This window comes from Ovis aries, chromosome 18 (assembly GCF_016772045.2).
Source record: "Ovis aries strain OAR_USU_Benz2616 breed Rambouillet chromosome 18, ARS-UI_Ramb_v3.0, whole genome shotgun sequence".
NCBI classification, from domain to species: domain Eukaryota; kingdom Metazoa; phylum Chordata; class Mammalia; order Artiodactyla; family Bovidae; genus Ovis; species Ovis aries.
Genome location: NC_056071.1, coordinates 28,306,575 through 28,333,957, shown reverse-complemented (window position 1 = coordinate 28,333,957; position 27,383 = coordinate 28,306,575). Strand labels below are relative to the sequence as shown.

General features: G+C 52.4%; 1 protein-coding gene across 3 annotated transcripts; it reads left to right on the top strand.

Moving 5' to 3' along the window:
• The first annotated feature begins 1,958 nt into the window (after nucleotides 1-1,958).
• On the top strand, nucleotides 1,959-27,325 carry CIB2 (calcium and integrin binding family member 2). Of its 3 annotated transcripts, XM_042235178.2 has the most exons (7): nucleotides 1,959-2,114; nucleotides 8,870-8,904; nucleotides 12,421-12,493; nucleotides 20,388-20,499; nucleotides 23,455-23,602; nucleotides 26,113-26,308; nucleotides 26,713-27,325. In XM_042235178.2, the coding sequence occupies exons 4-7, from the start codon at nucleotides 20,431-20,433 to the stop codon at nucleotides 26,732-26,734; spliced, it is 435 nt and encodes a 144-aa protein (XP_042091112.1). In that variant the 5' UTR covers nucleotides 1,959-2,114; nucleotides 8,870-8,904; nucleotides 12,421-12,493; nucleotides 20,388-20,430; the 3' UTR covers nucleotides 26,735-27,325. The 3 variants fall into 3 exon arrangements, with proteins under 3 accessions (XP_042091112.1, XP_027812949.1, XP_042091111.1); XM_027957148.3 differs by lacking the exon at nucleotides 12,421-12,493; XM_042235177.2 differs by lacking the exons at nucleotides 8,870-8,904; nucleotides 12,421-12,493.
• Nucleotides 27,326-27,383: the final 58 nt, after the last annotated feature.

The window sequence follows — 27,383 nt, the reverse complement described above, 5'->3', positions numbered from 1 at the left end:
GGGAATTATATGCCATGCCCCTCCTCACAGCATTGCTGTAATAGTTCAAAAGAGAGGGCCTCTTTTAGGGCAATGGCAATAGTGATCACAAAGGATTTAATGGAGTATTCTCCTCAGGTTGCTTGCTTCTATTTATCACCTGTGAGAGGAGGGACTCCCAGAACTGAAACACAGTCCTCTTTGTAGAAGGTCTGGCTTTACTGCCAGGAATACTTGGCATGCAAATGCGTATCATGTTCACAACTGTAAAAGAATGTACCAGAGCAGGATGTGAGCACACAGAATTCCGGCCTCTTGGTGGGCAAGGGGGAACCTAAGATGCTTGTTAATAGTGATTGTGTGGTTCAGAAAAGGTTTCCGTTTCCTCAACGCTAATGTGGGAGAAAGAGGAATTACAGATGGAAAGAATCTTATAAAGGCCTGTCTCTGCTCTAAAGTTCCACATTCTCTGAATCTCTGGTCATAGATATGTCCTTCTTTCCCACAGCTGTCCACTATAAATGTCCAATATAAATGAAGGATGGTGAGGTGGTCTCTGAAGGCTGGTCAGCCATCCCCTGGGCTTCTGAATTGTTTCCTGCCCATCTGATAGCAATTGATTATGCCTCTGATGACTCTTACCCTATCAACAGGGAGGCTTGTCTGTTAAGCTGATGGCTGCTACTTTCACCAGAGGGTGGCAAAATCGTGTCAGAAAACTCCAACCAGGAACCTCAGATACAAACGGAAAATGTAGAAATACCAGGGGTCGTCTGCCAAACTTAGATCCTTGCTCCTATTGGAACCCGGACCTTCAGCCTTAGCAACTCAAAGCCAGGGCCAGGAGCAGCAGCATCACCTGGGAACTGGTTGCCCGCCCACCTTCTTCACCCCTGGAGAACTAAATCAAGACACTCTGGGGGTGGAGCCTCCCAAGTGGTTCTGATGCACTGCTCTCGGTGGTTAAAGAAACAAACCACCGATTTTAAGGCATGAAGTCCCCGCCTTCTCATCAAAGTCCAGGTGTGGGCTGAGCCAGTGCTGGAGTCCAGCTCAGGTTCTGCTACCTCCCAGCCGTGGAACCCTGGGCAAGTTACTGAACGATTCTCAGCCTCAGTTTTCTCACCTGTAAAATGGAGATAATACCTGCAGAATCAGCTGTCCTGGGATTAGAAATAACCAGTGTGTGAGCTGGACCCATAAAAGGTAACTAGTCAGCGGTGGCTCCATTTGCTGCAGTGGATGGCATTTCTTTAAAAGCCCCAGGAGACGCCCTGGCCTTTGTCACAATAAGCCTCTGCACACAGTCTTTTAACCCCCCTCAAGTCCCTCGTTTGGATCCAAAGGCTCAAAGAAAGACAAGCAAATCCCGTCCTCCTCCCTAAGGGACCCAGAAGGCCTGAGATACTCTGTCCAGGCCGTGGTCAAAGGCCAGATCAGGCCAGGAGAGACCTTAAAGGTCATCTCGAGAGACTCCCTCCTTTTCCGCGGAGGGGCTGGGCCCAAGGTCAGGCTGTGAGATGCTGGCAGAACCGGGCCCTGGCTGCATCCACGCACTCACAGTCCTCGGCTCTCCCCCTGCTCCGCGCTAACGCCCTGCGCCCCAGCTGCAGGGGCGCCAAGATCACCTACTTGCCCCCACTGCACCCCTCAGATGGATCGGTCCGGGCCTGGCACCCTCAGCCCCGCGCCCCTTGGACTCCCGGCGGCCGGAAGTTCCCGGGTCCGCCCAGCCGCCTCGGGCGCGGGCGCCAGACAGGCCGGGCAGCACCTCCCGAGACCAGGCCGCCCCCTGGCGGGCCCGGGGCGCGCGGCAGCCGGGAGCCGGGCGCCCGCCCTCTCCAGGCCGCGGGGCGGAGTCGCAGCGCTCCGGGTCCGCTTCCCCGCCTCCCAGGCCCCCGCCCCGCCCCCTTCGGTGGGCTGCGGGGCGCGGCGCGGCGCGGCGCGGGCGGGGCGGGGCGGTGGGTCCGGCGGCCGTCGGAAGCTGCCCGCCGCGGGGCTGGCGAGGGCCGCGGGCGCGGGGCTCCGGCGGCCGCGGATGGGAGGCGGAGCCCGGGCGGGCAAGCGACGGCGCCGCGGCCACCATGGGGAACAAGCAGACCATCTTCACGGAAGAGCAGCTGGACAACTACCAGGTGAGTCTGGCCGCCCCCGGATCCCGAAGCGGCGCCCTTCGTCTCCCTCCCTTCTTTTTCCCGTCGCTTGCAGAGGCCTCCCGAAAGCCGGTTCACCAGGTTCAAACCTTGCTTCTGCCTTCAGCTCGACGCGTGACCTTGGGCCGGTGACTTCTCCAAGCCTCAGTTTCCCCACCCGAGGAATGAGAGCTTTCCAGTTAGAAGATTCTCGCAGGCGTGTCTTTCTGCTCCCCTTTTCTCTCTCTCATTCAAACTTCTTGCTTTTGGCCCCAGTCTGGACCCAAACCCCTTCCCGACCACTCATCCCAGAGCCCACATTGGCGCTGAGATGGAATCCTTAAACTTAAGCTGGAGGGAGGACTCTCCCAGCCCTCAAAACCCGGGAAGCCGCCGAGGAGAGTGAGTCTGTACAGCAAAAATGAGCTGGGTTGGAAGTGAAGCGCGTCAGTCCCCAAATACGATTCTGGGTTGGGGATGTCTTGTTACCCACTGGGATCTTTCCCTCTGCCCCCCGCATGAAAGTAACTGGCACAAGAAGTCAAGCCAGGTGCCAGCCTTATATGGTCACCTCTCCGAGCTCCCTTAGGCCCCAGCAACCACCCCTCCTAGGTCCCTCTGCTTCCAGAGTTAGGGAGCTGCCCAGATCATATCCCAGTGCCCTCCCACCCATGTGCAAACTTTTCTGTGGTTGCAGGATGGAGCCCAAACTCCTGACTTGCCCAGAGCCCTGGCCAGCCTGCTGAGGCTCTTTTCCTGCCCTGCGCACTGCAGCCACCGCAGAGCTATCCTCCTTCCCTTGACACACTGGGCTCTTTCCTGCTCCTTTTTGCACATTCTCTGGGATGCTGCTCCTCAGGCTTCAGGTGATCTCGCTTATCCTCCCAGGCCCAACTCTGATGCTTCTTTCCAGGCTCTGCCAGGCAGAGAGGCCTAGACAGTATTGTGGCCTATGTGAAGCATGACTGGGGGAGATGAACACCCGTAGGGTCTCCATGGCCGCCCCTTGCCTTTGTGAACATTTCAGAATCAAGCCTGAAGTATGGGTCCTCTGATGTGGGCACCCCTTTTGCTCCTGGAAGCGCTGGTTGTCAATAACAGTACTTTCTCAGTTCCACGTGAGGCCCTGAGAAGGAGTGGGGGGCGCCACATCGGTGGAGTGCCTTCCCTGTGCCCAACGCTATAATGAATGCTCTCTATGCATCAAGTCATTTGATCATCACCGAGAGCAGGATTATTAGCCCTGTTTTACAGGAGAGTAAACAAAGGCTGAGGAGCCATTCAGTACCCTGTGAGTGAAAGTTCACACAAGAATTTGACTTGTGAATTCAAGGCTCAATCCTTTTGTTGAGGCTGGGGGCTGTGTGTACTCTTTGTCTTCAAGGCCCTCGCTGGCTGCAGAAACAGACTGTTACCTCCAGAGAGGCAGGCTGTGAGTGTGCTCTAGGGGAGGGCTCTAGGGGTCAATGGGAGACCTGGAGGGAAGGGGAGCTTTGCTTTGAATGGTAGGTCTGGAAATAAGACAGCAGTTGCACAGACCCTTGAAAGATCAGTGGCATTTTGGTCATCAGGGTCCCGGAAGAGGCCTTCTAGACCGAGAAGACCGCTTGGGTAAAGACCTGCAGGTGGGGCCAAGCAAGCAGGTAGCCACGCTCAAGAGAGTCCCCTCATGAGGGTAGGGAACCTGGATTCCCACTCAGTTCAGCCTGGCGTTGAGTTTCCCTTCAGAGTCAGGCCCAGTGCTGGGTTCTGATCCTTTGCCAGAGGCTGAGCTTGGTGGGAAAAGTGAGAGCTGTGAAACCAGAGAGCCCCACATCTCCCTCTCTGAGACTCTCCAGCCGGCCAGGGCCAGCCAGGGCCGCTGGGGGTGACCCCGAGTAACAGCCACCCCTCCCCCAACAGATCCCCAGCGTTTCCTGCCCTCTTCCCCAGTCCTCATCCCCAAAGTTCAGGTGTCTCCCTAGACCACCTCTCTGCCTTCCAGATCCAACCCCCTCCCACCGACCCCTCAAACTGCCAAGGGCCCACTGCCTTCCCCAGGACCCTCCACTGCTCCTCCAGCTAGTCTGACACTGCTCTGCTATGGCCCATGTTTTCAGTCAAGAACAAGTCCTGTGACTCAAGCCTCTTTGGGGGCTCACCTGGGGACCCCCTCCTCCATCTCCACAGCCGGAAAGGGGCCAGGCCTCTCAGTTTCAGGATGTAATTTCCATCCACACGCTGCTACCACAATCCCTCAGGTTCTCATTCCATTCCCTTCCCTCCTTCTCATTTTCTTTCAGCAGACACAGCATGCATCCCCATTGTAAAGCAAGTTTTCCTTTAAAAAAGAATTCTTGGGCCTAGAGTTGCGCTGTACACATATTATCCAACCCTCTACTGCTGTGGGAGGCCCTAGGGAGCTGTCCATCTCTCGGTTGTGCATGCCTGGAGCAGAAGTGCAGGGTCAAGGATGTGCTGGATCTTTCTAAAACATGGGCGTGACCCTCTCTTCCCCCTGGAATTCCGCAGTGTCTTGGGATAATAGCCTAAGCAGAGTGCAGAGCAGAGCTCACCCCGGCCTAGTCTGGGGTCAGCCAGCCTCCAGAGTCATTCTTCACCCCTCCCCTAGCACCCCAAGTTCCAGGCACACCGAAGGGCTTCTAGCCAAGCATGGCTTCACCTCTGGCCTTGTTCTCCTGGTGCCCTCCCCTCACTTCTTCAGCACCCCAGTCTGACCCATCTTTCTGTCCATGCCAGGCCTCACCGTTCTGAGACAGGCTCCCTGATGCCTTCATCCCAGTCCTTCTTGTGGCCACAGAATGGTTTATACCCAGTCATCAGTGTTTACTCTCCATCCCATTTCCTGTGTGTCCCCCGCTCAGGTACAGAAAAGGCAGTGGAGAACTTTGAATGAGGATGTTTGGATGAATACTTGTTAAAGCATAGCTCCAAGGAAGGGAAGGAACTCCAGCGATTCTGAAGTCCTGGCTTGAAGTCATGGAGGGGCTATAGTTCTGTACACTGTAGTAAGCCACTGTCCTCTTCTGGGTCTCGGTGTCTGCAGCTCCCAAACGGGAATGATACTAGCTCTGCTGTGCTTGTGTCAAGAGTTCTTGTGGGGATCAGCTGAGCTGTGTGGTGGTCGGCTGGGCAGTGCCCAGGCTTGCATTGGCCGAGCCCTTTGGAGAGCCCACTCCAGCTGGGACTGGCTGTGGCTTGGCTTGGGACCACTGGCACAGGTAGACCAGCAGGGAGGCTACCTGGGCAAAGTTCTCCTGAGTTGAGCTTTGGAACATGGAAAGGATTTGGGTAAGCTGGACACGGTGGAGAAGGCAGTCCAGATTGGGAGAGCAGCATGAATAGAGGCTTGGAGGAGGAACTCCAGCCTTAACTGCTGTACCATTTGCACTTCTACTATGAAAGCCCAGCCTGCCCTATCTTCTGCTGCGAGTCCTGAGGGCCCACCTCGCCTGAATTAGGCCCCTTCATCCCTCACTCCTACCCTTTGTGACCCTAACCTGAGGTGGAACTCTTCCCTGAAGACCTATCCCTGTGGAAGGCCAGGGGCCAAGAAGTGACATTTGTTCTCAATGGAGTATAAGGAAGAGTTCCTGTAGACCTGTGGCACTGACTCCCTGCGTAGCTGAGCAGATGGAGGTGGGCAGGGTTTTTGTTTTGTCTTCAGGATGAGAGCAGACACAGAGCTGCGGACTCTGAAGGGATGCCTTTGGGACATGGGTCACGGGATGGAGTGTCCAAAGTGGGGAGGGAAGCCCCATAAACTGTGGCCTGTATTCTGCAATTTAGCTTATTTGCTTCTCTCACTGCCCCTTTCAGAGAGGCAGTATCCCATTTTACAGATGCAGACACTGAGGTTCCAAAAGGAGACTGATTTGCCTAAGGATCCAAAGCAAGATGAGAAGTTAAATCTGACTATTAACCCTTTTCCACTGCCAGACTGCTCAGAGCCCTGAGAAGCTTTTAAGGCACCTGCTGGGTTCCTCCTCCGTGAGCTGCCTCCCTGGGATGTGTTCCAGGGAAATAAGTCAACAGACGAAAGAGCAAAACATCACTCAGTGAGCAGGTTCAGGGCAGCTTTATTGGTAATGTTAAAAACCTAGAAATGGCTGTGTCTAAATGTTCAGAATGAGGAGAAAGGTTAGATGAGGCAGGGCCGATGCCTTCAGTGAGATATTCCCCAGCCAGTGAATTGCTAATGTAACTGCTGTGGAAGGAAGGTTTATGTGGAAAAGTCTGGTCATTCATCCCCCCAGTCTGTATTGCGCACGCACCGTGTATCATATGGGAATACACAGCGGAAGCAGGAGATGGAGTGGTGGGTGTGGGACTGGCCTGGGTGGCCTGCGGCTCTGTTTCCTGTCAGCAGTCAGTGGTCAAGAAGCACATATGCCTGAGTTCCAGCCCAGCCCTTGGTGTGTGTGTGCGACTTAGGGCAAGCTCTTCAACTTTGCTGAACCTCGGTTTTCCCATCTACAAAATGGGAAGGTAATGCCTCGCTCCCCGCCCCATGTATGCTAGTGATGAGAACGAAACAAAACTAGATATTCAGAGTGCCTACTGACCAGCCTGTGATAATCACGGACTGGTTGTGGTATGGTTCCCAGGTGCACGTTGCAGTCACCTGATGACTTTGCAAACTGCTGGTGCCTGGATCCACCGTCAGGGAGTCTGTCATAATTGATCTGGGGTCTGTTGGTGATGATGGGAGAGGATGCAGGGAGTTAAGCAGTCCCCAAATGATTCTGCTCTAGAGCAGAGGCCCTCACACTTTAGCAAGCATCAGCATCATGAGAAGAAACTTTTCTAAATGCAGATTTCTGGGCCCCACCCTCCCAAAGTTGCTGATTGTAGGTCTGGAGAGAAGCCCAAGAATCTAAATTTCCACTAAGTCCCCAGGTGATGGTGATGTTGCTGGTCCAGGAACCACATCTTGAGGACCATTGATGTGGACAGAGGGAAGTAGTTGCAGTAAGGGACTAGGGTCATGTGAGAAGCTTTCCTATCTGTTGCCAATAAAACTCACATCAAGACCCAGATACTTCCTTTCCAACCCAGGGGATTGGAGAGAGGAGAAAAGAGAGGGGAGGGGAGAGGAAGAGGATAGGCAGGGGAAGAGAGAGCAGAACCCGGCCTCTTCCACATTCATCCCTGACATCCCTACTGTGCTGATTGGAAGCACCCTGACCCTTCTCGCTGGGCAGCGTCAGGCCGAAGAAGCAGCCGTGGGGCTGAGAGAAGTCTGTACTTGGAAGACCCAGCTGGGCGGCCTTTGCTGCCTGCTTCAGGTTTCTGGGGTCTCCTGAAATGTCAGCCCACGTGGTTTCCATCCTGTCTGAGTCTTAGGCCTGTGGGCCAGGGAATTCTCTGCCCACGTGGGGTGCGGAGAGGACACTGCTTCCCCAGCCTGGGCCTCTTCTAGATGCTACAGGGGAGCCATCACTGAAAGCAAAGCCTTACCTCCCCAGCAGAAGCTCCTGTGTTTCTCAGAAGGGCCAGGCAGCATGAGGGTCCTTAGTGTAACACCCGCAGAACAGCAAACAGCTCAGGACAGACTAGTGGGGCCTGGAAATCACCACCAAGCCTCCCTTTTTGGCTCGCCTTCAGGCGCCCACTGGAAACCCTGGAGGTGCCTCCTGTGGGCCTGCTTCCTCGGGTTCTTCTCAACGTGCTGTATAGTTGCCCCAGGGCCCGGGGCTCCAGGTCCCACCCAGTGCAAGCCCAGCTGTCTGCACTCCTGGGCTGTGGCCGTTAGCCCCTTGTCAGAGCCAGCTGTAGTCCGCTTACCCAGGAGGCCCTGCCTGCTCTGGGCTCCCTTATGTTCCAACAACAGGCCAAGGCAGAGGAGCCAGACGGCAGGGGATAAGCACAAAAGCCCTTCATGGCTGGGTATTTTACGAAGTGCTGGGTCCTTTTCCCCTCCATACCTCCCACCAGGCCTGGCATAGTAGCCGTCATCACCAGGCAGGCTGAGCTGTGGACAGAGGCATGACTGTCAGGGTCAGGTTATCCAGACAAAGGCAGGACCCTCAAGAAGAGTTTAAAATCTGGGTGACCTCTGGACCGAGTCCTGCCCCCACCCTGAGTCATGCCTACCTGGGGGACTCCATGCCTACTTGGGGAAGCCTCCAACCCAGCCTCCATCCAGATGCTGCCAGCTCCTCCCTGCCCGCCATCCTCCTCCCCCACACGCCAACCTCTCCACTGCCTTCTCTAGCCTCATCTGTTCCTGTGGCTACAGATGCAGTTAGATGCTGGGGCTTCCCCAGTCTGTGTGCCTGGAACTCTCAGCCTCTGAGCAGGGGTCTGCTGCCTGCGGCCACTCAGGACACACACCACCCACTGCTCCTCGAGACACCATCCTCAGGGGCTGCCGCGTGGATGTTGCCCCTGCAGCTGGGCTGTGTGACAGCTGTCTGTCCTCACTCCTGTTTTGTCTCCTGAGTGTCTCCCAGCCACTCCTCTCTCCCGCAGGGTATCCCCCAACCCCTCAAATCAATGGCATTCCACCTTGGAACCCTCCATCGGCGCCCCCAAAATGCCCTCCCCCCATGTGTGCCTCCCAGCCCCGCAGCACTGGACACTCAGCTCCCTGGCTCAGGTCAGAAGCTTCAGGAGGCGGTTCGTGGCCCCACTAGACTGCTCCCCTCAATGGGCCAGGGCAGCAGGGCTGGTGGCTGTGCCTGTGCGGCTCTGAGCGAGGAAGGAAGGAGCCCGGGGCCCCTACAGCCGACTGTATGTGTGTTTTCCTTCCACAGGACTGCACCTTCTTCAATAAGAAGGACATCCTCAAGTAAGTGCGGCTCTTGTTCACCCCCCTGGGGGCAGGGGTGGGGCCGGCCACCCTGGAGGTAGGGGGTTGCGGGGAGAGGGGTGTGCAGGGTCTGCCCGAGCTGGGGATAAGCTTTTCCGCCTCCATCAGCAGCCTAATGTGGGCTGCTGTATGAACTCAGGAACTGGCCCATATCCTCCTGCCAGGAATGGAACGTCTACCGAGTGCGTGCCAGGCTCCATGGTGGGCAGTTTCAGAAACATTTTCATTTAATCCTCGCTGTGCCCTTGTAACAGGAGAATCCTTTTATCCTCACTTTACAGATGGGGCTGAGCAGCTTGGCTAAAGTCGCCCAGCCAGGGACTGAAGACCTGGCCTCTGACTCCAGGCTGCTCGCTATTTCACTGCCCCCCTGAAACCTATCCGACTAGGAGGTCCCTGTCATTAGACAGGGATCCCTAAGAGCCCCCATGCTCAGGCTCTGATGTCCTGCCATTCCTGGGAGGTCCAGAAGTCAGGGGCATGGCAGGATGCCCTCACTGCCCTTGAGCTGTCCACTGAGAGTCTCTTTCCAGGACAGTCCCTTTCTTTGGGGGTGGGGTGGGCCTGGACAGGAGAGATGAAGGTTGTTGGCAGCCTCAGAGCTCCAGGACCAGATGGAGGGCGGGACTCATAGAATGCCAGGAAACTTGGTCCCAGAGGCCATACCAGCCCCCCTGCCTGGACTGTTAGGTGGCACTAAAAGCCAGCATGGTCTCAGGACCGCTTTCCCTGGAGGTCTATGGGCAGGCTAGGGCTCGATCCTGTTACACCACCCAGGGGAGATGTGGTCTGTCGTTGCCGTGACCATTCTGCCCAGACAGTGTCCCTTGTTCCTTCCTTTGCCCAGGCTGCTTTTCCAGCTTGTCCCCTGGGCAGGTAGGGACACCCACTCCTACCACCTTGGAGAGACAGGGTCAGGGGCAAAGCCCGCAGCCCTTGGCATCAGCAGAAACCTGGGCTCCACTTCCCAGCTCTGGCCTCAAACCAGCATGCAGCCTTGCTGAGCCTCTGATTCTTTTATAAAATGGGGGTAATGATACCTCTCCTCATAGCATGGCTGAGAGGAGGAATGCCAGAGTATGTTTTTTGATAACAGAATTTTGTCTGTAGCTTGAATGATGTGTGGGTTGGGGTTCCCATCTGGACAGATGGTCCTCAGAACTGTCACAACACAGAGGTCACCCCAGCCCTTCCAGTGACACCTCTTACCTATGACAGTTCTTGGCAGAGATCCTCATTTAAGCCTCACCACATCAATCCTCTATTGCAGGGAGCTCCCACCATCCTCACCCCCCACCTCTGTAGATGCCAGGCCCAGGTTGCTTGTCCTGTGAGGCCCACCACCATTTTTGTTCGGGCAACAAAAGCTTGTCCCTAGACCTTTGCACAGGCTGCCCCGCTGTGTTCCTGCACATCCTTCAAGACCCACTCCAGAGTCATCTGCTCTGTGAGCTCCCAGCTACCTTCCCCCAAATGCTTTTGCACGCCTCTTAGGGGGCTCTGTGGGCTCATGGCTCTGGTCCCATTTCCCCCTGGACTTGAAGTCATTCAGGATACAGGCTCCTCGCGCCTGGCATTGGGCACGGCACCAGGAAGCACTTGAAGAATGTGTGGATGAAGGATAGGTAGGGTTGGCCAAGGGGAGAACATTCCAGGCTAGGAGCAGTGGAGGCAAGGGCACAGACCTGCTTCTACCTTCCCCATCCCCAGCGGTCTCACTGAGAGTAGCAGCATTGCCCGGGGGAGGAGGGTGGTTCACAGGCCAGGCCAGGAATTGGGTTCAGCCTGATAGGCTTTTGTGGGGGGACCCTGATCTCTGGGCAGATGATCAGTCCCAGGCAGGTAGGTGGTCTGAGCAGGGGTAGGGGGTTTCCTGGCTCCCTACAGCCCTGGCCCACCCAGCTCTACATCCTTCTGTACCAGCTTCTGTAGTTCATCCCAGGCCTGGGATCCGCAATGTGGGGAAAGGACCCTTTCTGGTAGCTGGACACCCTCGCTGAGTCCCCCGCTGCCTGCTCTGTCTCTGGTTCCTTCCGGACTCACTTCTGTGTTAGCACTCGTCAGGGACCAGACCTGGTGCTTTTTCTGCAAAGTTTGGTTGAGTGGGGTGGAGGAGGGGTGAAGCCCTGGGAGCAGGACCCCTGTGATCTGGTCCCCACTGTGTGGCACCTGCTGTGTCTCAATTGCCACCTCTGCGACGTGGGGATGAGAGTGCCCCCAGCCCTGTTTTTCCATGGGCCCCAGTGGCTGGGAGGGCAGGGCGACAGCGTTGTTCAGCATAACACAGACTGCTTGGAGTTTTGTCGCCCATTGGTCCACCCTCAGGAAGGGCGGTAAGGCCGGGCAGTGTGAGGGATTACTTGTCCAGGCGTGGCCACGATGGCTCAATTCCAATTTCAGCCCCCTGGCTTTTCTCCAGCCTTCTCTCTGAGCCCCAGCAAAAGCCGGTGTGACTGACCACCCCTGCCAGGCGCGTCCTCTCCACACTGTTCACATCTCAGGTCCAGGCGGGACGACCGAGGGCCCGAACCCAGAGAGGGCGCAGAGCAAGGCCCTGGCCAGCAACACCAAGCCAGGCCAGCGGCAGAGCCAGGCCCCGGGCCCAGGGCCCTCCAAGCAGCCTGTGTTATGTTGAACGACGCTGTCACCCTGCCCTCCCAGCCACTGGGGCCCGTGGAAAAACAGGGCTGGGGCACTCTCATCCCCATGCCACAGAGGTGACAACTGAGACACAGCGGGTGCCACACAGTGGGGACCAGATCACAGGGGTCCTGATGCCAGGGCTTCAGGGGCCTTCCAGCGCTGTATCCCCACCCCCACCTGGATGGGTTTCTGGGTGAGCTGCACCCTGAGTAGTGACCAGATGGCGAGGAGGAAACATGAGCGGCAGGTTCTTCTTTGCAGCTTGGGACCAAGCTCTCTGGCAGCCTTGGGTCAGTGATACCGAGTCTCAGATACCCATCAGGGAATTCTCCCCTCCCCCACTCCTCCTTACTCACATAACACAACCCCACCCCCACTCCAGGGTGGATCCAGTTGCTCCCCAGGGCATAGCTCTTCCACCCCGATGCTAAGCCTGACTGGGCAGCCCCACCTTCAGCCACCTTCTTCGCCGTAGGTAGTTCCCCCAGCCTCCAGTTAACCTGTGCTCCTGAGCACAGAGACCCAGCTGGCACCTGGGGTGCTTGCCTATGGGTTACTTTATCTTCTGTTTTATTTTCTCAACCATTTAGAAACTCTGCATAATGTATTTTAATTACTTTTAATTTTTATTTCTCCTGTGCTATATGATGACGGTAGAAAATTAGAAAATAAAGCAGGCAAGAGAGAACAAAAGATTATCAGCAGTCCTGCCACCCAGAAACAACAACTATTAACGTTTTGATATATTTGACCTTTAGGTACATACTGTGCAAGTAGTCTCCTTTGTATGTGTTTATTGGAAATTTTGATCAGGTTGTTCTGTAATCTGCTTTAAATTTCTTTTCCTTTTAGGCGACTTGTGACGATAGATAAGATTTAAAAATTGATCTCACCACCTCTTCAGTTCATTTAGTTGGACATACAGGTTTGCAAAGTTTCACTGTTACGATTAGCACTGTAGGGAACGTTCTTGGGACACCTTGACATGTAACCCACACCGCTGGGATTATTTCCTTAGGGTACATTTCTCACAGATTTCTGGATCAAAAGATGTGGACATTTTTCAGGCTTTTGATTTTTATTTCTAGCTGGTCTTTAGCAGCCACGCCTGAGTCCCCGTTTCCCTGCTTCCTCAGTCACACTGGCTGTTACACCTTTCCTGTCTTCTGTCCCCAAATCATCCATTGAATATTCCAAGGGTCTCAAACTTTGCTGCCTGCCAGGGCCAACATACCCTGCAACGAAATGAACCTGTGTACCCTGCTGGGAATGTTTTGGGACCAGGATCTGCAGAAAAGCTCTTCCTAAGCCCCAACTGATTGTGACCTTGGGGAAATCAAGCCTCAGTGTGATCAGGGAATCAAGGTTTGTCATGTAAGTTTAATTTGTAAGTGTTATCAACTAAATTTTAAACTATTATTTTACCTGAAAGCTAGTCATGAGTGTGCACCACCAACCTATCTGTGACTTCCAGAAGAATTCATCTTCTCCTCACTAATTTCAAATGCTGTTTGTCGTGGACTAATCTCATTTATACTGTATTTGGGTTGCCTCTTCTACACCAGTGTCTGTTCCATACGGTTTTATTTATTGTAGCTTTAAACAGTTTTCACATCCAATGGGGCAAACATCTGCCCAATTACTCTTTTTTCATGGTCTCCCCACAACTCTCCTACGTTTATTCTTCTTAACAGACTTTTGAATCAGGCTGACGAGTTCTCAAATATCTTGCATATTTCAATTAAGACTGTGTTCATTTATAAAATAAAGAAGAAAATGTTCATTTTATAAAATGAAGAAGAAAATGTTCATTTTATAAAATGAAGAAGAAAATGAAGAGAAGCTGGACATCCTTATAGTAATAAGTCTTTCTAATCAGTAAAGTTATCTAACTCCTTAACTATTTTACATCCTTTGGTAAAGTTCCATGGTTTTCCTTGTACACACTTCATATTATTTTATGTGTAGTTATTTTGAGTTTTTTGGGTGGTTGTATTGTGAATCAGATCTTTTTTATATAGTACTTTTGAATAGGTGAATACTGATAGAAAACCTATTGCATAGAAGAGCTATTGAGCTCTTTCTCATTCAAATCATTTTTAAACTGGCTATTCTTGGTTTTCCAGCAAATAATAATTTGCCTCCTCTCTAAAGTTTAAGCACACTATTTTATTTTCCTGACTAATTACATTGACTGGCACGCAGGGGGGAAATGTTATATAATGATGATGATGGTGTTGTTGTTTAGTTGCTAAGTCACATCTGACTCTTTCACTACCCCATGGATTGTAGCCCACCAGGCTACTGTGATGGATTTCCCAGGCAAGAGTACTGGAGTAGGTTGCCGTTTCCTTCTCCGGGAGGTCTTCCTGACCCAAATTGAACCTGTGTCTCCTGCATTGCAGGTAGATTCTTTACTGCTGAGCCAGCAGGGAGGCCCAAGTGGTGATGGTTAGGAACCCAACTTATATGGGAATGTTTACTTTGTCATTTAAGTTTAATGTTGGGTGTTGATTTGAGATAGAGTATCCTTTTGTTTATGTTTGATGAAGGATGCTGTAAAGAGCAATATTGCATAGGAACCTGGAATGTCAGGTCCGTGAATCAAGGCAAATTGGAAGAGGTCAAACAGGAGATGGCAAGAGCGAACATCGACATTCTAGGAATCAGCGAACTAAAATGGACTGGAATGGGTGAATTTAACTCAGATGACCATTATATCTACTACTGTGGGCAGGAATCCCTTAGAAGAAGCGGAGTAGCCATCATGGTCAACAAAAGAGTCCGAAATGCAGTACTTGGATGCAGTCTCAAAACAACAGATGATCTCTGTTCGTCTCCAAGGCAAACCATTCAATATCACAGTTATCCAAGTCTATGCCCCAACCAGTAACGCTGAAGAAGCTAAAGTTGAACGGTTCTATGAAGACCTACAAGACCTTTTAGAACTAACACCCAAAAGAGATGTCCTTTTCATTATAGGGGACTGGAATGCAAAAGTAGGAAGTCAAGAAACACCTGGAGTAACAGGCATATTTGGCCTTGGAGTACGGAATGAAGCAGGGCAAAGGCTAACAGAGATTTGCCAAGAGAACGCACTGGTCATAGCAAACACCCTCTTCCAACAACACAGGAGAAGACTCTACACATGGACGTCACCAGATGGTCAACACCAAAATCAGACTGATTATATTCTTTGCAGCCAAAGATGGAGAAGCTCTATACAGTCAACAAAAACAAGACCAGGAGCTGACTGTGGCTCAGATCATGAACTCCTTATTGCCAAATTCAGACTTAAATTGAAGAAAGCAGGGAAAACCACTAGACCATTCAGGTATGACCTAAATCAAATCCCTTATGATTATACGGTGCAAGTGAGAAATAGATTTAAGGGCCTAGATCTGATAGATAGAGTGCCTGATGAACTATGGACAGAGGTTCATGACACTGTACAGGAGACAGGGATCAAGACCATCCCCATGGAAAAGAAATGCAAAAAAGCAAAATGGCTGTCTGAGGAGGCCTTACAAATAGCTGTGAAAAGAAGAGAAGCGAAAAGCCAAGGAGAAAAGGAAAGATATAAGTATCTGAATGCAGAGTTCCAAAGAATAGCAAGAAGAGATAAGAAAGCCTTCCTCAGTGATCAGTGCAAAGAAATAGAGGAAAACAACAGAATGGGAAAGACTAGAGATCTCTTCAAGAAAATGAGAGATACCAAGGGAACATTTCATGCAAAGATGGGCTCGAAAAAGCACAGAAATGGTATGGACCTAACAGAAGCAGAAGATATTAAGAAGAGGTGGCAAGAATACACAGAAGAACTGTACAAAAGAGCTCTTCACAACCCAGATAATCACGATGGTGTGATCACTCACCTAGAGCCAGACATCCTGGAACATGAAGTCAAGTGGGCCTTAGAAAGCATCACTACGAACAAAGCTAGTGGAGGTGATGAAATTCCAGTTGAGCTGTTTCAAATCCTAAAAGATGATGCTGTGAAAGTGCTGCACTCAATATGCCAGCAAATTTGGAAAACTCAGCAGTGGCCACAGGACTGGAAAAGGTCCGTTTTCATTCCAATGCCAAAGAATGCTCAAACTACCGCACAATTGCACTCATCTCACACGCTAGTAAAGCAATGCTCAAAATTCTCCAAGCCAGGCTTCAGCAATATGTGAACTGTGAACTTCCAGATGTTCAAGGTGGTTTTAGAAAAGGCAGAGGAACCAGAGATCAATTTGCCAGCATCCGCTGGATCATGGAAAAAGCAAGAGAGTTCCAGAAAAACATCTATTTCTGCTTTATTGATTATGCCAAAGCCTTTGACTGTGTGGATCACAATAAACTGTGGAAAATTCTTCAAGAGATGGGAATACCAGAGCACCTGACCTGCCTCTTGAGAAACCTATCTGCAGGTCAGGAAGCAACAGTTAGAACTGGACATGGAACAACAGACTGGTTCCAAATAGGAAAAGGAGTACGTCAAGGCTGTATATTGTCACCCTGCTTATTTAACTTCTATGCAGAGTACATCATGAGAAACACTGGGCTGGAAGAAGCACAGGCTGGAATCAAGATTGCTGGGAGAAATATCAATAACCTCAGATATGCAGATGACACCACCCTTATGGCAGAAAGTAAAGAGGAACTAAGAAGCCTCTTGATGAAAGTGAAAGAGGAGAGTGAAAAAGTTGGCTTAAAGCTCAACATTCAGAAAATGAACATCATGGCATCTGGTCCCATCAGTTCATGGGAAATAGGGAAACAGTGGAAACAGTGTCAGACCTTATTTTTTTGGGCTTCAAAATCACTGCAGATGGTGACTGCAGCCATGAAATTAAAAGACGCTTACTCTTTGGAAGAAAAGTTATGACCAACCTAGATAGCATATTTAAAAGCAGAGACATTACTTTCCAACAAAGGTCCGTCTAATCAAGGCTATAGTTTTTCCAGTGGTCGTGTATGGATGTGAGAGTTGGACTGTGAAGAAAGCTGAGCACCGGAAGAATTGATGCTTTTGAACTGTGGTGTTGGAGAAGACTCTTGAGAGTCCCTTGGACTGCGAGGAGATCCAATCAGTCCATTCTAAAGGAGATCAGCCCTGGGATTTCTTTTGGAGGGAATGATGCTAAAGCTGAAACTCCAGTAGTTTGGCTACCTGATGTGAAGAGTTGACTCATTGGAAAAGACTCTGATGCTGGGAGGGATTGGGGGCAGGAGGAGAAGGGGACAACAGAGGATGAGATGGCTGGATGGCATCACTGGCTCGATGGACATGAGTCTGAGTGAACTCCGGGAGTTGGTGATGGACAGGGAGGCCTGGCGTGCTCGATTCATGGGGTCACAAAGAGTTGGACATGACTGAGCAACTGAACTGAAGGATTTTTAAAGTTTTTTATTTTGGTTATGCCATGTGGCTTGCGGGATCTTGGTTCCCTGACCAGGGATTGAACCTGGGTCCTCGGCACTAAAAGCACTGAGTCCTACCTACTGGACTAGCACGGAAGTCCCAAGCATTTTAATTTCTTTATTGATGAAAATTAATATGTACCTTAAAATACTTTGTATTAATACTCTAAAAAATTGAAGCAATTCACAAGTATATGAAGTGGTAAGTGAAAGTTGGCCTCCCTCTTCTCACTTTGCTCCTGTCCCACAGGGACCATCAGTGTAAACATGTGCCCTTCAGATATTTTTCTGTGTCCATACAGTTGTCTCATCATAAATGCAGCCATCAAGATGATTGAAATATTTGTTTGCTGCCTACTAATGCAATTTGTAGTCACAAATTTCCAAACATTGATCCTTCCTGGCATTCCTGGAATAGATCCTCCTTGGTCCCAATGTATTATTCTTTCAAATGCTTTTGGACCTGATTTACTAATGTTATTTTATAAGATTATTACATCTGTATGTGTAAGGGTCATACAGCATTATTGACTTCTTAAACTGGAAGGCCTTTGCTTTTTTGCCTCATGCTCTGGACCAGTTCAAGTAGCATAGATATCAAGCATAGGTATCATTTCTACTCCTGGGACTTAGGAGGGACTGATATATACATCTTGAATTCAATAGTGCCCTTTATTGGGAGGATGGGTGATAGGAATGTAGTTCTGTGACAATTTCGAAGTTTCTCCCACAGGGATTCATCTTTACAAATTCTCCTTGAATTTTCTTAAAAAAAAAAAAAAAATCCAGTATCACTTTAGTCTTGGAATCAGAACAGATCCATGTCCCAGGGCAGAAGATGGCCTTCGCACCCCAGACGACACCTCCTCAACTCCATCAGTACCCAGAGACCTCCCAAATCCCTCCTTTCCAGGTAGCCCCTGACATGGCAGGCAGTGTGCTAATAGCCATCTGTTGAGGCAAGGTGGTTTTACTAATGCCATCCTCTTTAATCCTCACAGGCGTGAGGAGGGTAGCATGTTCAGAAGTCTGTTCTCCATGGAGTTAACCTGCTTGCCCAAGACCATGCAGCTAATGAGAGGATTAGGCAGGGCTCCAGCCTTAGTCTGACTTCACACTCCTGCTGCAGCCACCCCACATAATTGTGGAGGTGTAAGCCAACCCCCAGAAACACCCCAACAACACATCCCAAATGCCTAGGTCAGGTGGGAAATGTGATGGTCCTCTCGAAAGCATATGAAACTAGACACATAAATGGTGATACAGAGCCCTGGTTCCATGTTTGGGGACAGTATAAAATAGGGCCGATTTTTCCTCGATGCCAAAAGTGAGAGCAAAGAAGATACCCAGCCAATAATTGGCTATGTAGTACTGTACTGTAATAACTTTATAATACTTTTCACACAAATAATACATACAGAAAATAAGACATTTTAAATCTTACAGCACCTTGAAAAGTACAGTAGCATGGTACAATAGCTGGCATACAGGGGCTGGCATCGAGTGAACAGGTAAGAAGTCACTGACTGGAGGAGAGAGAGGAGGTGGGAGATGGCAGAGCTGAAGGGTCACCAGCAATAGGAGATGGAGGGCAAACTGCAGCTTCACTCATCCCTGACATTGATGGCTCAGATGCTTTGTTCGTAGCTGATTCAGTTCTATCTACCCTCTTGAAAAACAACCCAGTGATGTCTGAGTAGTAGCTCTTTTTTTCTCATGACACAGTAGCACCGGATTGCGTTCTGAACAGCTGCCGCAACCTTGCTGTGCTGTTCTACATCAGGTCCTGTGAATCAGCAACCAGCAGTGCCTCCTCAAATAAAGAAAATCCCCTTGCCAGCTCCTGTGTCATGAATCTCTCTGGTTCTTCAGTTTCTTCCTTTTGTCTCTATCCTTTCTTTGGGCCTGCCTTCTATCAGGCCTTCGTTGGTATCAGAATGAGTGTTGTCGCACAGCAAGGAGTTTAGTGAGGTCCATCCTCTTGCAGACCTAGCCTGACACAGATTCTGCACTCGGGTACTCTCTACGGTGCTGTAAAGTACACAAACGCACAACCACTTGTAGGGGATGCACACGTGTGACAATATACAGCAGTCTCGTGAACTAACGTAGGTGATTGGACATGGGAACAGACGTTTGTGTCTCTGAAAGTTCGCAACTTGAAGGTTCGTGTGTTGGGGACTTACTGTAGAGCGGTGCATATAGGATTAGCCCAGAGCTGGGCACGGAGTGAGCACTTGCTGAACAGTGGCTGACATCACATGTGTGCTCTGGGCAAGCAGTTATCTGCTCTGATGGAGAGGGCTGGGCAGCCGGGCAACAAGAGTTGGGTGGAACCTGATGGGGAACTGGGTGGCTATGCTGAAGGGCCTGCTACGGATGGGCCTAGGAGTGTGTCACTGGGTCAGGTTGCTTAGAAGAAGACCAAGGTTGCTCTGGCTTTGAGGGTAGCAGGGCAGATGGGCCCCAGGAAGTATGGGCCCCTTCAATCCAGGCTCCTGCAACCCTGGCCTCACCTTAGGCAGGTTACCTACCATGGCCCCCCAGTCAATGCTCCTGACACTTATCCCCCCATCTGGCAGCACTCTGAGGGTCCACACAATATGGAGGCGGGCTTGTGTTCCAGGGACTCCTCAGCCAGGCGGGAGGATGGGAGGGAGCTGGGGACCCAACCCATCAGCGAGGAGGGCCAGGCTCAGGGCAGTGGGCTCCATCCCAACAGCTCCCAGCTGGAGAGAGGCTGTGGGTGGCCCAGGCTCAGGGGCTTCCCAGGATGTGAGGGTTTCTGGAAGCTCTTGCAGAGACCCAGCAACCCTCGGGGCCTAGCTTGGGGGCGATATCAACCTGGGCCAGGTCTTCAGCAGGTCAGGAGTGGGGAACAGTGGAAATGGTGTGTGGAGGGGGCGTTAAGAGCTTCTGCTCTGGATTTCCGGTCCTGGGTTCCAGCCGTAGTCGCTGAGACTTCCTGGTTGTGTGATGGTAGACCAGTCACCCTTAACTTCTTCAGGCTTCAGTTTGCTGAGCTATATAAACTGTGGTCACAGTGCACCTGTCCACACGGTCGTAGGAGAATGAAAGAGGTGACATGCCTGGCACATAGATTCTTATGAGAGTCTAAAGAGGAAAAAATAAGGTGGGACTGCAGGCCCTTGAGGGTGGGGGTGCCCAGTGGCCGCAGCAGCAGTGGTGGTGGGAACGCCAGGACCCAATCCAGATATCAGCACGGGTCTGGGCAGAACTTGCCTTCCTCACAGATGCCATCCCCTGTGGGCAGAGGAGATGGTCTCCCCAGGCTCCTGGCCATTGTGGATCTCCAGCATGGGAGGTAGGGTGCAGGCAGGCAGCACTGGGCCTCTGAGGGCCCCGGGGCCTGTGTCCCCTCCAGCCCCTTCTCTGTGCTTCCCCTGCAGGCTCCACGCACGGTTCTATGAGCTGGCCCCCAACCTCGTCCCGATGGACTACAGGAAGAGCCCCATTGTCCACGTGCCCATGAGCCTCATCATCCAGATGCCGGAGCTCCGGGTACACGAGCGGCCGCTGCTGCCAGGCAGAGCTCGGGAGGAGGCTGGGGGCTGGGAGGTGTGCCCTTCTGGATGGTGGGGCAGCAGAGCCACCTAGACCTGAGTTGAACCCCCCACTGTGCCTCAGTTTCCTCATCTGCGCTCTGAGTAAATGAGTCCCGTGTGTGGGACTGCGTCAGAGTGATGTGACTAGTGCTGCCCCCTGGTCTGCAGGCTGTTAGCCTGCACTCACCTGCTCACCCCTTTGTTAGGCGGCCCACCTGCTGTCCTTGGCAGACCTTGTGTGCGTCTGCTTTTGAAGGCAACTTTCTTCCAGCCACCTCCTTGCGTGGCTGTAGTCTCTCACAGCACACTCATCCATAGCATCCCTTCTCAAACTTTTAACGTGCCCAGGAATCACCTCGAGGTGTTGTCAGAATCCCAATTCAGGTTCAGTAGGTCTGGGTGGGGCCCAAGGATCTGTTTTTCTAACAAGCTTCCAGATGAGGCTGATGCTGCTGGTCCTCAAACTGTTTATATACTTGACCTAAGAGTTTCATTTCCCGAGTTCCTTACTTATAATACACAGAAAGTGCACTTCAATAGTAAAAAGCATTTGGTTTTTAGAGCACGTTGCTGTGGGTCTTTGCAAATAGCCCCTCTCCAGGTCTCAAATGGGTGACTCTGGGGTCAGGGTATCCACTTGGGGCCTGTATCCGGGCTGTGACCTCAGTCCTGAGGGATAGTAAGTCACAGGCTCAGCCCTGGACAAGCAGCCAGGCTGGCCTAGAGCGAGGGCTTGAGCCCAGGCTCGAGGATCATTCGAGGGTAGGAGGCACTTGGGAGGAACCATGGGGTTGTCTCTCAGCCCCCTCTGCTGGACTGGGCGCAGAGTGGAGTGGCCCAGTGCTGGCCCAGGTGCGGTAGAGGACTCCAGGAGAGATGGGCCCTGAGTGAGCTGGGATCAGAGGAAGGAGTTGTTGGTATAATTTCTCACCTCCCTATGGGCTGGCCTAGGAAGATTCACAGGAGTTGGGTGACTGCTGGCCTGGGATCTGAGTGATTCTCTGATCCTGGCCCAGTTATCCAACCTCTGGAGCCCACTTCTGCCTCCCATGATCTTGGTCTGAGCTGAGAGCTGTAGTAGTAGGGAACAACCTTTATATTCTCTTCCAAATTAATCTCTAAAGGGATGTTGCCTCTAAGCTTAAATTATACATAATGGCCCATCTCTGGGAACCCTGCCTCCCAGGTAGTGAGCATTAAGCTAAAATAACTTTGTTTAGCTCACAGGTAACATCCTGACCAGGCCCAACTATGAATGACTGCAGGGGGGAAGAAATTAACACCCCCCCCTCCGGACTTCCCTAGTGGCTCAGACGGTAAAGCGTCAGCCTACAATGCGGGACACCTGGATTTGATCCCTGGGTCGGGAAGATCCTGGGGAAGGAAATGGCAACCCACTCCAGTACTCTTGCTTGGAAAATCCCGTGGTCGGAGGAGCCTGGTAGGCTACAGTCCACAGGGTCGCAAAGAATCGGACACGACTGAGCGACTTCACTTCACTCACTCCAGAGGCTGATGGGAACCAGGAAATGTTTCACTTTACTCCCTCCCCCTTTAGAAGGAGCCTGAATTCTAACTGAGGCAATGTGGTTCTCTGGGACATGAGTCTGCCATCTTCGCAGTTTGGTGCTTTTATGAGTAAAGTTGCTAGCCCTTGCCAGTTGATATACTGGCCTTTTGTGCTGTGAGCAGTACGAATTTGGACTCGGGAACATCGTCTTCTCTTGCATGTCAAGGCAGGAGCGTCCATGTACTCCCTGGGTAATGGGACTAATCCCTGCTCCTGCTGGAAGAGGCGATGCCTCCAGTGGGCACCCTGCTCATCTGAACAATATAACAGAACGTGACACTCGTAGAGCTCTCACTAGGGCTAGGCCTTGTTGCTGTTGTTCAGTTGCCCAGTCACGTCTGACTCATTGTGATGCCATGGACTGCAGCACACCAGGCCTCCCTGTCCCTCACCATCTCCCAGAGTTTGCTCAAGTTCGTGTTCATTGCATAGGTGATGCTGTCCAGCCATCTCATCCTCTGACACCCTCTTCTCTTTCTGCCCTCAATCTTTCCCAGCATCAGGGATGTTTCTAAAGAGTCATCTGTTTGCATCAGATAACCAAAATACTGGAGCTTCAGCATCAGTCCTTCCAGTGAATATTCAGGATTGATCTCCCTTGATTGACTGCTTTTATCTCCTTGCTTTCCAAGGGACTGTCAGGAGTCTTCTCCAGCACCACAGTTCAAAGGCATCAATTCTTTGGCATTCTGCCTTCATTATGGTCCAGCTCTCACAACCGTACAACTGGGAAGACCATAGCCTTGACTATCCAGACCTTTGTTGGCAGAGTAATGTCTCTGCTTTTCAACACACTGTCTAGCTTTGTCATTGCTTTCCTGCCAAGAAGCAGTTGTCTTCTGATTTCATGCCTGCAGTCACCATCTGCAGTGATTTTGAAATCCAAGAAGAGGAAATCTGTCACTACTTCCACCTTTCCCCCTTCTATTTGCCATGCAGTATTGGGGCCAGATGCCATGATCTTAGTTTTTTTAATATTTAGCCTTTCGCTCTCCTCCTTCACTCTCATCAAGAGGCTCTTTAGTTCCTCTTCGCTTTCTGTCATTAGCGTGTCATCTGCATATCTGAGGTTGTTTTTGTTTCTTATGCCTATCTTGATTCCAGCCTGTAACTCATCCAGCCTGGCATTTCTCATGATGTGCCGGGCCTTGTACCAACACCTTATTTTTAACTCATTTAACCCTTTCGCAACCCAATTAAGTAGGTGTGATTATTATTCCCATTTTACAGATGGGGAAACTGAGGCCCAGAGGGGTTAGGTCACAGAGGTATAACAGATGGACTCCAGGATCCTCCCAGTGAGCCTGCACCCATGGTGACTGCTGTGGTTGTTTTCTTCAGGAGAATCCCTTCAAGGAAAGGATCGTGGAGGCTTTCTCTGAGGATGGTGAGGGGAACCTCACCTTCAATGACTTTGTTGACATGTTTTCTGTGCTATGTGAGTCGGCTCCCCGCGATCTCAAGGCCAGCTACGCCTTCAAGATCTACGGTAACCTGGGCCTAGAGCAGGGGCTGTGAATCTGTGTGTGGCGGTGGCATTGCATAGGCCAGCTGGTTATTGCTGGTTCCCACCCTGGGGACACTGGGGACACCAAGAACACTTTGAAGAGTGCTTGTCCAGCGCGGTGGCCAGAGGGGACAACTTGTACATGAGATACACCTGTAGGGTCCTGAGATCAGAGGAGGGAGAGTGGGCAGTTAGCATGCAGTGAGCTCACACGCGGCAACCTCTCAGCAGGGCCTGGAGTTCGTTCACAGGAGAATGCGGGCGGGCACACCCGGGACAGGGAGCAGCCTATGAAGAGCTCAGGGAAGCACACGGCACCGGGCTTGGGGAGCTGACAGGGAGACGGCCGTGCTGGGATGAGCACAGTGTAAGTCTGGAGAGGTCATTGTGGCTGGGCTTTTGAGGAGCCAGCCAAGGAGTTTGGGGGTTACTATGGGGCTTCAGGTGAGGCCAGGCAGCCCTGTGTTCTCGAAAGCTCTCTCAGCACCCTGGAGGTGTGAATTGGAGGAGCTAGACTGGCAGAGGCCAGAGTTCTGGAGAGGAGCCCTCTGCAGGTGGTGAGGCTGGGCTGAGAGGTAGGCTCCTTGGTCCCCCCAACCCCGACTCCAGCAACTGCTGCCAGAGATAGGGTGACCTCATTTCACCCCAGCCCAGCCCAGGACCCATTATCCTACTGGCCACCAGAGGGCGCCAAACACCCATGAAGCCCTTCGTTTCTGCTCCAGAGGACTGGGACTGGTGTCAAACCCTCAGACAGTGCTCAGATGGGAACTCTGAAGCCCAAGGAGGGGTTGGAACCCGTCCTGGAAAAGAGGAGCCACGGACAAACCTCCTGTCCCCCGCATCTTTGGTCAGCCAGGAGATCCCAAGGCAGTGGGGTCCACTGGGCTGTTTTTTCATTTTCTAGTTGTCCTGTTTATTTCAGGGAACTTTCATCTACATACATCTCTGCACCCACATTGTATTTGCACAGCAGAGGCATGGTATCCACCTTGTCTTTCTCCACAAACTACACCCACAAGGTTCAAGGAAAAAACCTCTCAGATTCCACCCATCGTCCCCTTAATGCTGGACCCCAGGACATTGCTCCTGGGAAAGGCTATCGTCTGCCAGAGAGGGGAAGTGCAGGGCACACAGGGGAAGCCAGGCAGGCATGGGGACAGGTGAAGGGAGAACCAGGGCTGCCCAACCTCCCTGGATGGGAGTGTAGAATGGAGAAAGGCAACTGGGGACCTGGGGTTTGGTGCTGGGGGAAAACTGGGCCCTGACCTCTAGCAAGGGTCACCCACTCCCTTGACCTTAGTTTCCTCATATAGAATGGGCAGAGGGTTCCCCGTCTGGCTAGCCCTACAGAGAGGCACCACCAGAGGGCAGAGAAGTATCCTATCTTGTGCCTGCCCCAGGGCCCCTTCATAGGCCAGTGTGGGGATGCGCCATGGAGAGTGCCCAGACAAGAGCTTGGGCTCCGGGGTCCCGCACTGAGCAGGGATGTGACCTCAAGTCATTTGTCCTTTCCGAGCCTGTTTCTTCATCTGTACTGTGGGGGTTCTAATTGTACCCACTGAAAAGGCTCATGGTGAAAATTAAATGAGATGGAGCCTGAAGCGCTTACATTGTGCTCTTCCTCACTACCACTGATGCTAGGGTTTGGCCAGTTGGCAAGAAGAGCCCTTATGTCTAGGAAGCACCACCCCCACCCCCGCCCCGGCCCCCAACCAACCAGGAGGAGGGGTTTGAGCTAAAATTTGATGGAGTCTGCTGCACAGACACATGGGAAGTGCCCTCCAGGTAGAAGAAACAGCACGGGCGAAGAAAGAGTTGACAGTTGGGTTGAAAGGCAGTCAGAAGGGTGTTCCCATTCCCTCTATGAGCCTGTGTGGCTCGGCCCTCTGGACGTGTTGCTGGGCTGTGGGCAGCGGTAGTGCCTTTTGCCAAGGATTAGAATCAAATCGTTCCCTGCTCTTTGAAGCCAGGCATGGGGCCTTTCTCTGAGGGCCTTCTGAGTCTCCTGGCCTCCTTGTCTGGCTAGGGGCCAGAGGCAATGTGGTGCAGTTTAGAAAATGTGGGTCTTAGCATCAACCAGGCCCTGGTCAGCATCCCAGCTTTCCATCCAAGCAGACATCTGACCTTGATTCAGTCATTTGGCCTGTCTGGGCCTTGGTTTCTTTAGCTCTAGAGGGAACACGAAGTCTACTGTGGGGCAAAGCTAGGAGGGCCATTTGGCCTGGGTCTCATGTTCCCAGGAAGCCTCAGATTTGGACATTCCAAGTGTCTCAGGCTAAGTGTGTGCTTGCTGTCGTGCTGGGGGTTTGTGCAGATGGTGAATGTGGGTCTGTTGAACGTGGTGTCCAGAGGTGCCTTGTGGGTGAGCCCCCCTTGGTCCCGGTTGGCTGAAGAGCAGGATCCAGTGTCCCCAGAGGGTGCACGGGGAGGTGTCTGGTGTGACCAGCTTGGAGGAGAGTGGCCTGAGTGTCCCCACCCCCTCCCTGCAGACTTCAACACAGACAACTTCATCTGCAAGGAGGACCTGCAGCTGACGCTAGCCCGGCTCACCAAGTCGGAGCTGGACGAGGACGAGGTGGTGCTGGTGTGTGACAAGGTCATCGAAGAGGCCGACCTCGACGGTGACGGCAAGCTGGGCTTCGCAGACTTTGAGGACATGATCGCCAAGGCCCCGGACTTCCTCAGGTGCGGCTCCAAGGGGCTGGCTTGGGTGGGGTGGGCCTCGTGGGGGCTGTAGCCGGGAGACCCCTAAGAGCAGTGGCGCTGCAGGCCCCGTGCAGCCCAGGAGGCAGGTCAGGCTCCAGGCCCAGCTGCCCTCCGTGTGTGCCTGGTGAACCTGCTGTCCCCAGCAGGGCTGGACTCTCGGGGGAAGGATAAGACCTGGGGGCCCTTTGGTCAGGTGGGGTTGGACGCGCAGGCACGGCTGGCCCTCCAGGCCTTCGTTCCCCCGTGTGGATTATTCATGAACTCTGTGTCCTCCCGGAGGGACTGTCCAGGGTTGGACGCGGGGCCTAGTTGGCTTTCTGCAAGGACCTTTACCCACCCGGTCCAGAGCCGCTCACCCTTTCTTGCTCTTTCCTTCTTTCCAGCACTTTCCACATCCGGATCTAAGGACAGTGACCAGAAGCCGACCATCCGGCCCGGTGCCCGCATGAGTGTGACCTCCAAGCTCCCCAGGAGTGGAGCTGTGGCCTCGGCGGTTTACACCCACAAACACTTCTTTGGCCCTTTCAGCAAAAAAAAAAAAAAAAAAAAACCAGGGAAGGGGGGATGTGAGGAGTAGGGCCCTTCCCAGTCCCCCTGTGGGCCCTCCCCAGGCCCTCCCTCTCTTCCCCCACTTTCCCTACTCCCATCAGAAATGGCCCCAGTGGGAGGGGGAGGAGGAACCCCTAACAGGGCTGGGGTGCTGACTTGTCCAAGTGCTGGGCAGGCACCCGGGTTGCCCGGGGCAAATGGAAAAACAAAAAGAGGACAAGGTTTAACAAGCTATGCAATCTTTCTCTAGAGCCCACAGCTGGGCTGCACCCCGGGCCCGTCTGTTCCTTCTCCCCGGCCCTTCCCAATGTGAAGCTGTGGGAACCGTGGGTGCAAGGACTCGGCCCCTGTCCACCACCCCATCCGCCCTCCCCGACGACGTGGAATCCTCAGTGGTGTGTGCTGTCCAGATTTGTGAACTCCTGGTAGTAAAACACTTTCATGTTCTCTGTTTGTTGACCCCTTTTCTCCTTGAAATCTCCCCATGAGCACCTCACCTCTTGAG

Excerpts from the sequence above, each read along its gene's own strand:
- CIB2 (XM_027957148.3), top strand. The coding sequence starts at position 2,064 with ATGGGGAACAAGCAGACCATCTTCACGGAAGAGCAGCTGGACAACTAC. Across the intron at positions 20,500-23,454 it reads TCCAGATGCCGGAGCTCCGG|GAGAATCCCTTCAAGGAAAG; the intron begins GTACACGAGCGG and ends TGTTTTCTTCAG. Across the intron at positions 23,603-26,112 it reads CTACGCCTTCAAGATCTACG|ACTTCAACACAGACAACTTC; the intron begins GTAACCTGGGCC and ends CCCTCCCTGCAG.